The sequence below is a fragment of the Poecilia mexicana genome, unplaced genomic scaffold (assembly GCF_051168715.1).
Source record: "Poecilia mexicana isolate PSO_F unplaced genomic scaffold, ASM5116871v1 scaffold_9, whole genome shotgun sequence".
Lineage (NCBI taxonomy): Eukaryota > Metazoa > Chordata > Actinopteri > Cyprinodontiformes > Poeciliidae > Poecilia > Poecilia mexicana.
In genome coordinates, this window is record NW_028263378.1 from 3,099,361 (window position 1) to 3,115,727 (window position 16,367).

Consider the following 16,367-nt stretch of genomic DNA (forward strand, 5'->3'; position numbering starts at 1 on the left):
ATTCAAATCATTTCTACCCTTTAGCAGGTTTTCCTCCAGTGACTTCTGTTATATCTTCAGTTTTAGCATAGCTACTGCTTTAGCATAGCTTTCATTTTGGCACAGCTTTTGTTTAAAAATGGCCTGACTCGATTTAACACCACTTCAGTTTTAGCACAACTTACATTTTTTGTAAAGCTTCTGATTTAGCTTAGCTTTAGTTTTAACATAACTTCTGTCATAGCTTCGCTTCCATTCCAGCTTTTTCCTGTTGTGTTGTGGCATTCAAATTTAGTTGACCCCTGGGGGCCACCGTATATGACGGGTTCCTGCAAAGTTAAACTGTCAGTGAGATTACAAACTCGTTCAGGAGGAATTTGCTCAAAGTCAGTGACTTAATGCAATCGGCTTAGATAGGAAACATTTTACCAGTTGGCATAATAAACTGTAAATAACATGTATGCAGTTGGCATTAAATCTGTTAATATAATTAGATTCAACTGACATGTTTTTGTCTGTAAACTGGATCATTTGTTATGCAAGATGTGTTGAGGCAACATTTGCTACATAAATAAACTAAGTAGAAGTTAACTTATGTTCCCTGAAGCCTTCAATGCTTTTTACTAATTAGACGACTTCAAAAGACGATTTCATTGAGAGGTGTAAGAAAAAAAAGTGTTAACACAAAAGCATGCCACACTTTTCAGATTTGGGGTTGTTTTTTCACAGAAAGTATAAGACAAAGAAGTTTGATATTGCTATGTATGAAAATGTGGAAGAATAAACTTTTGGTATCTATCAACATCTTATCTCGACTTATTAATCTCTAGAGATCAAAAATAAACTGAGTAAAAAAGGTTTATCCTGCTAATGACGTATTTGTCAAAATATTAGCTGTAATTTTGTCAAGACACAATCAAAGGAGCAGACAAAGGAATAACTGCAGTGTAAGAAACAAGATAAACATAAAAAGAAAAAAAATCAAATACTCTGGCATTAATCCAGTCACAGATTGGATTTCTGTCCTTGAGAAATCCCATCATCATCGGTGTGTGTACACATAAAAATCCAGTCCTGGCATGTTTTGGTCCTGTTGTCGCATCACGTGCGAGCAGACATGTGTAAAATTATATCATTTTCTGGAAACGTCAGAGCTCCGTCTCATTATTGGATTTGACAGAGGGGCAAGGGCAAGCTAAGCCTTTCCACAGTGGAATAATGTCACACCATTGTGCAATCAGAAAACTGCTCCAGTTTTCTTTCTTTCCTGAACTACAAGCTATTTTAATGATGTAATCAATCTGTGATCGTTAGCCGCTAACGCATCTTCATGTTATGGTAATCTGCTGCACAAGACAAATATTTAGGACACATTTTTGACTGTTTCATTTTGAAGCATCTGTAGTTTCAGATAAAGGAGACTCACTCAGGAGTGTTCGATTGATATTTTATGTTAATTTCTTCATATTAATCTTCCATCCAGAGAATCAGGTTAACCCATCTGCTCCATGTTCAGCCATATTTAACTGTGTTGTGTGATAATTAAATGTGCCACATTTAACTTTATTAAAACTGTTCAGCTAATGCAGGCAAACCTTTGCAGAGGGGAACATGAAGCCCCTAAAAGTACAGTATGTGTTTCAGGATCACTTTCCTTTAGATTTAAAGTTAAATTCATTTCAACAAGTATCCAAAGAGTTTTCAAGTACAAATGAGAAACGCCTACAACAGCATTAAGTTTTACTTGCCAAGAAGACCAAGATGATCCAAAGATTACCATCAATTAGCCAAAGTTTGTCATGACATGCTGTGTAGTTTTGCTCCTGCTACTCCATCGTTGTAGCAGTACTTTACTTTTTATTGTTTATTTATAGGGACAGAAACAAGAAACATAAATGAAGACAATCTAATACCTGCATCACTATGTATTCGTAGCATCCGTCCCTAAACGCATCACTAGTGTGGTGCATTTTCAGCCCCAGCAGCTGCAGCGTGCGGTCCGAACAACTTCAACAAAAAGATCTAATCAGCCAACAGACCACAAAGACGGAAAAACAAAGTTCAGCTTTTAGCTCCATTTGGCCAACTTTATAAACCTGTAGCAAAAACTCAATTAATAGTTTTTGCAATTAATAGCAAAAATTAAACAATTAATTCCAAATTAATTGTTTAATTAAACAATTATCTCCTTTTATTGATTAAAAGAAGATCAATAATTTCCATTTGTATTATTGTTTTTCTCTTTTTCTACCAAAAACTGGATGATAAAAGTTTTCAGTCTGGTGTTTTGGTCTCAATTAGTTCTTTTTATTACGGCTAATTTTGTTTACAGAGACTTTATAAATCGTTTTATTTGTTGTTTCTGTTGTTTTGTTTATTTGGATATTTAAAACATCTTCCAGTGTTAAATGTTTATTAGGATTTAAAGTTTATTGATCTTTGAGAATGGCTTCTTGCATTATTATTATGCCAGCTAGCATTATATTAAAAACAACGACATCCTCGTTTATAACAATAACCTATGGGACAATTTATCATCCAGTGAAATTAGTTACTGTGACTGTTTAGTGTTTAAGTTGTTAGCTGTCGACTTCTGCAGGGGAACTGCACTTTTTTCTTCTCCAAGTTCGGATTATTCAAGCTTGATTTAAAGCTGTTAGCAGTAAAAACACGTTGCTAATAAGCCAATTTAACAAGGGTGTCAAATCACCTCAATGGCCGTTATAACATTTTACTTCTTTCTCTTTTACCATTACACATAATTCCCTTCCTGAAGTTCATCGATTTCTTGTTTTGGTTCCTGAAACCTGGACCACAGGCCCTGAAAATCCCAAAAATACATTATATGTATGTGTAGGTCAACAATCGAGGTCAAAACGGCAGGAAACTGCAAAAACACTTGGTAAGATTTTGTGTTTTTGCAGTGCTGGGCTATAACAACCATTAGATGCAGTGAAAATCCAAAATAAACGTGTCACTCAGCAGGACATGGCAGAGCTATTTCTGGCCCCTGAGTGGACTCAGCAACTTTGCTGGGGGTCACAGGATGTTACGGGGGCATTTTTCTTGAAAAAGTGAGCAGCCTTCAGCAGAGAGGCATGAAACCTAATCAGCACTGACACGGAGTCCATCAGAACTTACTGAGAGGTCTGAGGATGCTGTTGCTGGCCTCGTCGTTGTTTTCCGTGTCCGACTTGTCAAGCTCGCTCCCCGTCAACTTCTCCTTTCTGTCCTTGTGGCTGGTTCTCCGGCGGTGGCGCCTCCGACGCCGAGAGCTTTTAGGAACACGCACTCCGATATAAATGGTGTGGTGACCTGCAAAAGGCACAAAAGGGAAACAAACTCATGAGATCTGAGCATTCAGACCACGTTAAATACGTCATGTGTTTTTATGGATGCAACTAACGATTAATCAATTATTATGACGATTAATCGAAAAAATGGCACAATTAACAGATTTTTTAATTCAGGCCTTTTTAATAAAAAGTTAGAAAGACAATAAATAATTTTTGAAATAAAAAAATAAATATTTTATTGCCTAAAATGCAACACCATTGCATTCCTTTTGTAAATCAGGTGATGCTAAAACTTTTCAACTTGAGGAATTTTGGCTAAAACAAAAAAATGTTTTTATCTTAAATGCACATTTGCTTCTTGTAAAGTTTAGGCTTGGTTGCCTCTGAATAAGTTGCATTTTGTTAGTCTGTACACTTCAGTTAACGATTAATCGATTACTAAATTATTTGATGATTAATCAAATCAATAATTTCATGCCTATTTACAAGGCATTCCCAAAAGTAATTATTTTTGGGAATTACAGCATATTGAGAGTAAATAAATCATAATGTGAGTATTACAAGGTGCAGAGGGAGTAAAAAAGAAAACTACATGCATAAACCACCATTCCTCACTAAAGACTTGAGACAGAGCAGCAGGGAAATAAAGGTGGCAGTACCTTGTCAAAACAAATACTCCGACAGAAAAAGAAGTGTCACATAACAGCAAAGACGCCAAGACTGTCTGCTTGGCTTCAACCCTCCTATATATGTTGATATAATAACAAAGAGAACATGCAGCTTTATATATGGTTAGGTGGTTTAGGGTCAAAGAGTTTATGTTGCATTTTGATTCTCAATAGAAACCTGAGATAAAGGCATTGAAATTCAACAGGCTTCTTGATCATGTGAATTGTTTTTAATTATCTATCTGGGAAGTTATTAATTGCTTTGATCGCATTTTGAGGTATTTCAACCATATTTTGCGCAAATAATATGATTTGTTTTTCAAACTTAGCAATTTCTTTGGAAAATGAGGAGAAATGTCTCATAAAACTGTCAAGTTTTTGTTAACAGACACAAACTGAAAGTTCTTCTCCACAAGACTGTTGCTAGCAAAGCTGCCGTTTGCTTTCCTGAACAACAGTTGCTATGCTAAGTGCTAATCATTGTAAACTTGAACAATACCCAGTTAAATATAAATACAGCAAAAACTCAGTAAATTTCTACAGGGTGTATTAAAATAACTAATGACATTTTTAATAGGAAATTTTTTGAATAAGCCGTTTTAGATGGTGGAATTTGGCTCTCGAATGCTTTGAGTAGCTGTTAGCTTAGCAACGGTCATCTGCTGCCTGTTAGCTGGACGTTAGCTCGACTTTTTGGACGGTTCAAACTTAAAACTCTCCAAAAACCATATAAAATACATATATATAACTTTGTGTAAAAGGTTCTTTGCTTACTTATAGTTCATTTTAAAACTTAAACTATTGTTAGAAAAGTTATCAAATGTGCAAAAACCACATAAAAATAATTGAAATTGGGAACACCAAAATCCAACCCAACTTTGACAGTTTTAGATCAGTTCTTTAACGTAATTAAAGTAAAAATATGTTTTTAACAAAATATAATGAATCAGAACCATTTAAAAAAGGAAAGATTAATTGACTTTTCACAAAAAGTGCAAACACCTGAAAAAATTTGCATTTTGGTAGGATCTGGAAAAATAATTAATGCAAGCTGAAGTTTGCAAAATTGCAAACTCAAGTATAGAAACTTCTTTTGCCAAAAGATTTTTTAAAGATCCATCCATCAGGGTTTCCAACAGGTTATTGAAAATACATTTTGTCTTTGGAACATGTTTTCTAAAAGGGATCATAAAGTAGTGAAACAAAAGAGCATCAGTGTCAAATGTCTCCTTCTGGACCAGTTGGAGTAAAGCTGAGCCAAGCACTGCACATGACCCCACAGGCAAGTGACTGAACCCCTCAGCATCAAACAATGATCTGTCTTCAAGCACAATAGCCTTCATTATTCGCTCAAAGCACAATGTCCTGGTTTTTGTTTGTTTTGTCTAATCCATCAGTGGTTTACCATAAACTCTCAATATCAATGATACAGAGGATTAAACACAATTACATATTACTGCTAAAAATCCAATCAGGAAAGATACCTGTGTTGATGTAAAAAAAAGAATAAAAAAGATAAAATAAAACAGGTGGATGTTGGAAGAAATCGTCAAGAGATTTAGCCAGCATCACCCACATCAGAACTGCAACCTGGCGGGTTTTGGGGTCAACAAAAGCAACCCGTGTCGCATGTTTATGGGACAACATGAAAACACAGGATCAGTCAGGCAAAGAAAATCCTACCAGCATCTTCTGGCAAAAAAGGACCGATTACAACTAAAACTTAACGTTTGTTAAAGTTAAGCTGGGTACGATAATTATCTACACATTAAAAATAGAATTAAACAGGCAAATAATGCAAAAAGACTTTATGCCTATTGCTGTTGCTCAGTGGTCCAAAAGTCAAGGTCCAAGCGGAGAGGCATCCATGTTGCTCGAGGTCCAGAGCGAAGTTTCCACCATCAGCGGTGGTTTGGGAAGAAACGTTATCTGCTGGCGTCGGTCCACTTTGTTTTATTAACTTCAAAGTCGGCTCAGACGTCCTCCAGGAAATTTTACAGCCCTTCAATCTTCCCTCTACTGACGATTTTAATGAAGATGATGACTTTGCTTTCCAGCATGACTTGGCAGCTGCTCATGTTGCCTAAATCACCAAAACCTCATTTTATGGCCAAGATGTCACTGAGCTGCGTTGGCTAAAAAAACTGTCTTCAAAAACACAAGAGCCATCGATACAGACGAGGGACGGAGCGTCACGGCCAGGCTAAGACATTTATTTATTTTTATTTACAGAATAAAATTCTAATATTCTGAGAGTAAAGTCATTATTATGACAATAAAGATAAAATAATACAAGAATAAAGTTGTAATTTTGTGAGAATAAAATTGTAATACAGACATAAGTTTTAATAACATGGGAGTAAAGTCATATTAATGACTTAGCTCTCAGTTAAATTTTAATAATGTAACAATATAGAATTACTATTATTATTATTGTTATTACCAGAATGAAGCTGTAATATTACAATAATAAAGTCAGTGTTAGGAGAATAATGCCACAATATTATCACAATAAAGTGGTAATATACAAGAATAAAATCGTAATATGAGAATAAAGTCATAAAAATACAAGAATAAAGTCAAAATAATCAAAGAATAAGGTAATATATTTTTGAAGTATTAAATTTATGAGAATTTCTCCATGAAAACTAAAAATTAAAACGAGGACTGTTGATCATCGTGTGAACCTGTGATTGGGTATTGCCTTTATCTGTTATCACATCAGCATCAAATTATCATCTCACGCAGGACTTTGAAACGATTGTAAAAAAAACTGAGTCCATTTCAAAGAAAGAATCAGACCGACTTCATGAATCTGTCCCAGCTCTCATCTCAATAAAACAACTTTTTTCATGTAATTTTTTCAACTTTCTTATTGCAACATTGAATATTTATTCTGCTACTTTTATGACTTTACTGTCAAACAAGCTGACGTTTTTCTAAGTCTGACAGTAATACCATTGAAATACATTAAGTTTTCAATGGTATTCTACTTTATTGAGGTATGACACCAAGATATGACAATAAAAAACAGGCAATGGCATTTAGGATGGAGCCTTCATTTGCCATGACTGAACATCCTGAAAGACGGAGAAACAGAAGAGAGGAATTAAAAATAGTTGAGCCAAGGCTCTGGACAGGATGATTTACACGCTGCCAGAGCAGCTTTGTCAAACGACTTCCTCCTCTCCTTTTAGGAGGTTGATGAAAAACAGCCTGTAAGCACACACTGAATAAAACTAAACATTTTCTGGGAGGTTTGTGTAGCTCGCTGGGTTTTCCACCAGAGGAAACAGTACGACCTGATCTCCTAGCTACGACAAAGGCACTGGGAACTCCCCAGACCAGTAAGGAGGATGGCGACACACCACAGACCCCTGACCGCATACCAATACGAGCACCTTCAAAAGATGCTGCTAAAATGTGACAGATTATCCGACAGAACTAACATAACAGAGATAAATCAGATACAACAGTTTTACATCTTCCATATTTGGTTTTAAAGGGGGTCTATTGTGCAAAATTCACATTTTTGTATTTCAGTTTGGGTCTCAACTGTCTCAACCATCTGATTGGTTTTTGGCAATAAGTTGATGTTTTTTAGGAAAATGAGCCGTTTCAAAACCCTCCGGAATGTAACGTAACAAATCAGCATGCACAGCGCCGTCACCTAGCAACCCCAGCGGAACTCCGGCAGGTTACCTAGCAACCCAATCTGAGCTCCAGCATATCTGGTCACAATGGCTGCAGGAAAAGATAAGTGTTTTGTTGTTGACTTTTCTGTTACTTGTGCAGGAGGCTTCACTTCTGCTTTTCAGAGATGTTCGGCTGTATTTCCTAAATTTTGTTGTGCTTTTGATTGTGCATAATGAAAATGAAAGGAATTCTGAATAAGCGCCATTAATGTTAAGGACATGTTGACCGTTTATATTTCAAATCAGAACCTCATAAAGAGGATCTTGCATCCCACACCGCACTCTGTGTGTACTTTTTCTCTTTCCCATTCTGATATGGCAGTGCCATCTTTATTTCTGTATCAACTGGATCCTCTTAAGGATGACTGGCAGCACACCCTTCTGGGTGGAGGCCAAACTACAACACTGAAAGAAGGTCTAATCAATTGGAATAAACCATTAATGGACAATTAATAGTAAATAGTCTGCTTGCCTGGCTCCAAACCTTTTCCAATATTTTTTGAGTAAAATTAAGCTACTACCAAAAATAAGTGAAGACCAGGCCGTACAGTACAAACAGGAAGTGTGCCAATTTGGCACTCGTTAAGAGTCTCACCATTCATCCTGCTCCTATCAATGAGCGACTTTCCTTTGAAAAGACTATACCAGACTTTCCAAACCTACATCATCCAGTAGATTGAAGGTAAAACTGCTACAACAAGGGAAGTTAGAGTAAAATAAAAACAGGTCAACTCACCTTCTACCTCCTCCTCGTCACAAAGGTGTTTGAGTAAGGACGCCCCGCGGTCCACCACCGCCTCGTCCTCCATCCTGTAGTAGTAGAAGAGGAAGAAAGACTGTTCACACTTCTCCTCCAGCGACAGCGTGGAGCCATAGCGCTTCGGCTCGTTGACATGCAGTAAGTTGGGACTGGGGCTCAGTCTGGTGCTGCTGGTGGCGCTCATCTCCGCCCATTAAAGAACCATAAAACACCAGAGGCTGCACCAGCGAGTAAACAAGCCCAACTGTACGAGCGCGTGTGTGCCGTCCTTGACGAGGGCTAAGTGTGGCAGGTATAACGTTGTGGCTTTAATCTGGTACAGCAGGGTGACGGAGAGGACAGGAAGTCCGCTAATTGAGTGTGATCCACAGAAACGTGGTGTTGCTCCAAATTAGACCCCAACCTGGTCAAATCAACAGCATCCCTCCATCAGAGATGCTCCGTCACAGCCAGAAAATGTCAAATTAAAGTAAAAATTAATGAGTGTGATTAGCCAGACACCCACACATACTACAAAGCCTCTCCATCTGTTGCTAATGCTCCCCCCCTTTCCAACACCCTCCACCTTAGAAACAAGTGGGCCATCACATGTCTGTCTACTCATCCGCCCTTACGAGATTATGCTGGCTTTGCTTAAGTGACAACACACACACACGTCCAGGAGAGTTTCTCTGCTGCTTTCTGAGACGTCTACACACGATCGAGCTCAAATCAAGCAAACCGTGCTGTTTTCCAACAAACATGGACCAGAAAATGATGAAAATGTTTCAATTCTTCTTCGTTAAAAGGAGATTAGCTTTGTGAAAATGTCCAATGAGAGCCGGGAGGGGCAGCAAATCAATAACAAACATGTCACAATAGACATGTGATCAATATCAATAGATAATGTGTTCAATAATTCAACCAGAACTGCACAGCATTCTGGGGGATGTAGGCAGAGGAAAGGCCAGCTAAGAAAGGTTGGTGGAGTCAACTGGAAAAAAATTCAACACCCAGATGAGATCTCAGAAAACAGATCAACAAACATATAATCAAATTTAACAGCTTGCTGATTAAATATTTAGATAGAAAGGTAAATGTTTTGTTTGAAAGTAAACATTTAGTTTACAAATTAAATCCTTTGCTCCAATGATGTATTTAGCTAGCAAACTTAATATTTATCAAGTGAGCTAAATATTTACTTTGAAGTTATGTATTTAACTTCAAGCTAAATATTTAGCATCCATATATTTAATAGTTTGGCTTCAAACTAAATATTTATTTAGCATCTAAATATTTAGGAAATTTTTAGTTTGCTAATTAAATATTGAGCTAGCAAGCTAAATCTTTAGTTATAAATTAAGCATTTAGTTTAAAAAAACAAATATTTTGCTCCAAATTACATATTTAGCTAGACGGCTAAAGATTGAGAGGGTTAAGTAAAAACTTACTTAGCAAGTTAAATGTTTAGTTTGAATCTGTGACATTTTATTTACTGATACACAATTGACTCAGGGGTCAAATGTCAGCAACTGTTCACTGTTCAGATATGAATTTAAATTTTACCAATTAACTGCTAAACTTTACCATCAATTTAATATCTTACAGCGCTAAATGCAACATTCTCCTAATTATATAAAGAAAGGGTAACACTTTATTTGAAGGGGTGAGCATAAGACTGACATAAAACTGTCATGAACATGACATCGTCATGAACATAAAGAAGTCTTTATGAATGTTTATGACAGTTGTCATGAAGTGTCATTCTGTAAATAATGACACTTTTAGTGCAAAATTGCTCAAAAGTTGCATTGAAAGTCCATTAAAAGTGGCAACTTTGCATGATTTTGTAAATTATGATAATTTAATGCAAAGTTGGCATTTTTAATGGACTTTTAACGCAACTTTTAGAGCAACTTTGCATTGAAAGTGTCATTATTTACCAAATGACACTTCATGACAACAGTCATAAAGACGTCTTCATGTTCATGACAGGCGTTATGTCATATTTATGACAGTGTCATGTCAGTCTTATGCACACCCCTCCAAATAAAGTGTTACCAAAGAAAGTTACACATTTAGCTGCTATTATAACTTTTATATTTTTTCATGTCTTGGACCAAATACATATTTGCTTAATAGGATTTGTGAGCCGCTAAAAACAATCATTCATTCCAAAAACATATTTTAATTTTCAACTAAATCACAATAATGAGCTGCAATAAATCTATAAACTTGAGTGTTGACATTGAGTTAGATTTGAATGTTTAAAAAAATCCTGTTTTTCTTTTCTTAAATGAAAAACATGAATGTAATGTGAAATTAACTGCCGGCTAAAATCAGAGGCTCGTTTGTCTCTGGGCTTCACCGGCGCTGGACTTTCTTCTACCTCCATTGCCATCTATGGAACAAGCAGGGACATAACAGCAAAACCTGCAGAGTCTGAGAATCCCATAAACAGACAAACTCTATGTTCAGTCAAAGGTTTATTTCTTCATCTGGATAAATTTACTGTTTTTTAAATGTTGTTTTCAGTGTGTTTTCCACTTCTTATATTAAACAAGAACAGTCAGAATTAAATGTGACAATAAAAATCTGGGAAAAAATAATTTTACAACAGAAAATGTTTATATTAAATAATTTTTCCAACTAAATGACAAAGTTGGATCTTTTGAGATTATTTGTGTAATAAAACAAACTAGATTTAGGTAAAGTCAATGAACTGGAACTTATTTTGGTTACAAGTTTGAGAAAAAATCCCTCAAAGTTCAGAACTATAGTTAACATAAATAAGTTCTGAGTTTGTCAGTCAAAAATATGTTTTAATAAAAATAATAATAATCTAATAATATCTGACCTCAAGTTTTTATAACCTTTTGTGCAGAGAATAACTATTATTCTCTTTATCTTTCATAATAAGTGACAAAGTTCAAAGTTTCTGCTTCAAATTAAATGTATACTTCTGAATGGGGTTCTGTTTAATAGTCAATAGTAGTCAATATCTTACTTGACACTAGTTTACTTTGATAAAACAGATTGTTTTCATTACAAATGTGTGCAACTGTAGAAAAAACACAACATTGTAACTGCGATCCGATTGATGCCTTTAGTTTGCTCTTGTTGTTTCTAAATCAGAAAAGTTTTTCTTCTGCCCATTCTAAACTTTATGTGCAATATTTTTTGACAAAATATATTAATGAGCAGAAAAACAAGGCTTTGATCAACATTTTTAAACTGATGATGAATTTATTATTAATATCAAAACTGTTAAAAACCATCTTAAAACCAGAGTTGGGTTGTAACTAGTTACATTTACTTGAGTAACTTTTTTGAAAAAGTTACTTATTTTTATTACGCTGTCCTTTTCACTTTCACTTTCACTTGAGTAATTTTATTATGAAGTATCTCTACTCTTACTTGAGTAACATTTCTGGATTTTCTACCCACTGAATGAAAAACAAAAATGTTTTAGCCAAAAATCCACCAGACTCACACACCTGCAGCTTTTCATAAAGTTTCATAAGTTTTTTATTTAAAGAAACTAATTTGCTAACATTTTATTGTTATTTTTTGCTTCTTATATGAATTATTGCCATTTTTGTCTTTAAAATACCATCATTTTCCCTTAACTTTATATTTTGATGATGTAATTTTTAGACAGTAAATTATTGATAATTTTACCAGTAACTCAGTACTTGAGTAAACTTTTTACCAAATACTTTTTTACTCTTGATTAATTTCTTGGAAGCCTACATTTTACTTTTACATGAGTAAAACATGTTGAAGTCGGGCGTCTCTTGGTACGGTTTTTCTGCCCTCCTCTGGTTACAAGCAACCTTGTAACAGCCTGTTACTTTGGATTTGTCACAGTAAATCAACTGTTTATCTCTGTTTCAGTTTGCAGATAACATTATCTGAGCTCTGGTTGGACCGGCACCAGCCTGCATGAGGCTCAGCCAGGAGACGGTGCTCTCTGCTCTCAGCTGTGTGACCAAAACACGCTCCGCTTTATGGTGCACGGTATCCGCATGAGACACGTGAACGTTATGCAGCAGAACGACTCATGTTCTCCAATCTGGTCTGCAGAGGTCGATGCCACAACGTGCCGCATGAATCGACAAACAGGTGTGTCTCTCCAGATCATAGCGTCATCAAAAAGCGGAATAATTACCATGAACTGAGTTATTTTAACAAACTGGATGACAGCTAATGAAAATGTAGATTTTTTTCAATATTACATTTTTAAATCCAGCACTACTGGCTTAGTAAAGAGATATATGAATGCATTCTACAGTAAAATACAGGGTTGGGGCTCCTTTTGCATTAATTACTGCTGACTAACGATTATTTTAGTAAGCAGGTATCCTGAAGATTAATTGATTAATTGCAGATTTCTTTTAATTTAAGCGCTTGAGTCTATTTATACAGTATTATACACATTAAAAGAAGCAAATAAACAGTTCAACTCCTTTTTTAAATAAGAACATTGACATTTTATGAAAATATAGCATTTTTAGTGAACAAGTGATTATTTGATGCATCAGCAGATAAAAGATAAATACTTTTGTACTTTTGAAGCTCGGCCATTTCTGCTTGGCTTAAAATCAGTACAGTGTAGAGCTGACCAGTTGATTATTTTTCAGATTAACTGATTAATAATTGGATAGAAAAACCAGTTTAATGAGATTTTTTTAACAGAGTTTAAACTGGGCAAATCTAAAACAAAACCATTTGAAGAGTTTGAACATATTTACAGTTGTTTTGTCTGCAAATATTTATTTGAAAATATTGTTTTGGAAAATTATTGTATTTTTTGTACAATGTTGGCTTAATTTCTGCTCTGAGTATGTAGTTCTTTCCATAAATGTCCTTATTCTGAATAAGGCCATTTGGTTAAACTAAATCAGTTGGTGATCATTTCAATAACTGATTCATTATGATTAATCTGATGAACTGATTCAGTTCAAGCCTCTTCTTCTTCATAAACTCTCTCTGAGTTTTAGGTCAGGCCATTTTCTAGCTCAAATTCTGTTTCCTCTCAAAGCTGCAGTTATTTCTCATGCATTTTTTAACCACACGTTTTCCTTCCACTTAACTTTTTATTAACACACCTGGAAACAGCCAGGTTGGTCAGTAGTGACCTTGTGGATTATTTTCTGTTTAGAGTGTCATTACATTTAATGATCAAACTTGACAGCAATGAACACTTGGAATACATCCTTTATCTAGTTATTTAAATTTCACTTTTTGAAATGTGTTAATAAAGGTGAATTACTTAGTCAGTTTATTGTAATTTATCACAAAGTTAGATTTCCCCTTCAATCTTTAGTTTTTACAACTAAATCTCAGTAAAGCAAAACATGTAATTTTAGGATTTTTATGGAACTATATGTGTGTTCTTGTTGTTTAAATCCTTTGTCTTTTTTTACCAGAAGAAATGATCCAAGCTTATTTCAGTTTTTTATGTTCTAGTTTTTAGAAGAAAACCTGAACCAGCAGTTTTAATCTTGGAGGACATTGGAAATCCGTTTTGACAGTGAAAACTGTAAAGTGGTCCATGTTTAACCAGTCACACTTTAACAAAGCTGACCTGAGTCCATGTAGATTGGTGAGAAATTGATGTAAAATGTCATAAATAATTAATTTTACCGTTTACATGTTTATCCTGAAGACTATTTTTAACGTTGCACCTGATTTATGAGGGTTTATTTTTGCCACTTTAATTGAAATGAAGCAGATTTGCATGAAGGTAAAAACAAATACTTACTTCTTGCCGCTCATCTCTTCAGGTCTGATTGATCTCCTGCGCAGAGTGGATCACTGCAGCTGATGTTTGACCTGGCTTAGACAGAAACATTTTTTTTAGCTTTTACATGCTGGGACCAACATATCGGCGGAGGCCTAATTAGAGGAGATGCTGACACTCTGCGTTCTGCAGAAAGAACTGCAGAAAGCCGCGTCACACACGCAGAAATAGGATTAAAAACAGAGTCCGGCTGCGCTTTTACGCACAAGTCTGTTTAAATCTGAAATTCCTCCAATCTGCAACACAACAAAACTGAAAAGGATAGAAAGAAAGTGAGCAAAGATGCGTCTGTCTGAGCGCTGAAAGCACCTGCCAGGCTAGCAAGTTGTGAGAAAAATGAACGGAAACTCACGGCCTCAGGAACTTTGTCCAAACTTGTCAATGTGGAAATAAAACCCCGCAGTCTGGCTCTGATTTACAGCCTTCTGGAGAAGCCTAATTCCGGAGCGTCGTGAAGTTTGTCTGAGTCATTGCGCTCCGACAGTCAGCGCTGCGCGTCCTGAAGCGGCCGCCGCCTCCTCTTCTATCAGCCGGACCATCCTTCTGTCTGCGCCACTCCTCCGGGGGGAGGGAAGAGGAGGTCGGACTGCTCCACACACTGCGCCCTCACCGCTTCCTCAGGGTCAATGTTTACAATCTCACACATTAAGTCCAAAAGCAATCCAGCAACCTTGGTTAAATACTTTAAAAAAAAAAAAAGAAAAGAAAATTCAAGAGGAAACTGTTACCTTTTGGCATGAACGATGAATGAACTGTCTTCATTTCCGGTGAAACAACGCATTTTTGCTTCCATTTTTTGTTTATCCAGTGTCAAAATAATAATTTAAATTTCTAAAAGCTCATACTTGATTGAAATCTACCTGCAGCTCTGAAATTAAATGTAATCCTGGTTTGTAAAAAGGTTCGTTATTTTGAGCGTACAGCGCCATCTGCCGGGAGACATATTGAGATATTAATTTTTTTTACTCAAAATAAACATCTTGATAGATAGATAGATAGATAGATAGATAGATAGATAGATAGATAGATAGATAGATAGATAGATAGATAGATAGATAGATAGATAGATAGATAGATAGATAGATAGATAGATAGATAGATAGATAGAAGGAAGGATCCACGATAACTCTCCTTTAAGCACATGAAGCAGCAATTTCTCACTCTCAGTTCTGCAACAACTCCATGCATGAGGAGGGAGACATTGTCTTGTACTTATTTTAGTTTTCTATTTATTAAATTTTAAAGAACCAACTTGGAGTAAAAATATGTGTGGGGAATGAGAGGCAAAGATTTAGATGAGAATCATTTAAACTTAAACCATCCTCCATTAGATAGATAGATAGATAGATAGATAGCATTTATTGTCATTGAACAGAATTCAACGAAATTTCCATTGCAGCTCCCGTGCAAGAGGTCAAATATATACAGTATAAATAAGCAAACACCCAATAATAATAATAACAATATATACAACTAAATTAACTAAAGGCACTCAACCATACCAAAGAAGTAGCAGCAGGTCCAATTATGGCAAAGTACAGATAATGTAACAGTGCAAAGTGTAGAACTGTTACATTAAACATAACAGAGTTTAAATTAGTCTAAAACATTGATTATAATCATTCGTAATTTTTTGCTGTTTTTAAATAAAGTTTTTTGCTCAATGGGTCAAAGCAAAGAGAATACTTTCTGCCTATTTTCACTCCTTAGCAAGATACCAACGTACCTGAACTCCTCTCCTTGAGTTCGATTCCCAACCTGGAGGAAGAACTTCTACTTTTTTCTGTTGAGAAACATGTTCTCACATTTCCAAGAATTGACCAACAGAACCACATCACCTGCAGAAAAACAAAGCTAGACCCCAAACCACACAGCCCCCTTTGCATGCACACAGATACAAAAATCTGATTACAGCATTTTCTCCGGTATCTGATTAAAATGACTTACAAACATAAAAGCAGCGTGGTGAATGAATAGATTGGGTTTGAAACCATGATATTGTAAACTGGACCGTATTGACTCTTTGAAACCTCTAATTTTCTCTGACACCAATAATGTTGCGTCCCAGTTGTACTCTGAACTGGAGAAAAAAATTAACTGGAACACCATGCGAAGTCGGATTTCCCACTGGAAAACTGGGAGCAGCTCCTTTGCATTCCAATATGGCAGCTCCTCGCACCAAGA

General features: G+C 35.8%; 1 protein-coding gene across 5 annotated transcripts in view; it reads right to left on the bottom strand.

Moving 5' to 3' along the window:
* The window catches only part of slc4a4a (solute carrier family 4 member 4a), a 61,415-nt gene extending 45,350 nt beyond the window's left edge, over positions 1-16,065 (bottom strand). For 2 of the 5 annotated variants that reach the window (XM_088008620.1, XM_088008622.1), the window contains exons 1-2: positions 8,375-8,597; positions 3,121-3,294 (exon numbers count right to left, since the gene is read on the bottom strand). In XM_088008620.1, the coding sequence (XP_087864746.1) occupies positions 3,121-3,294; positions 8,375-8,582 (382 nt within the window). In that variant the 5' untranslated portion in view covers positions 8,583-8,597. Of the gene's footprint in view, positions 1-3,120; positions 3,295-8,374; positions 8,598-14,144; positions 14,216-14,535; positions 14,932-15,909 lie in introns of those variants that run through there. The other 3 variants (XM_014989931.2, XM_088008621.1, XM_014989930.2) reach the window with 3 other exon arrangements.
* Positions 16,066-16,367: the final 302 nt, after the last annotated feature.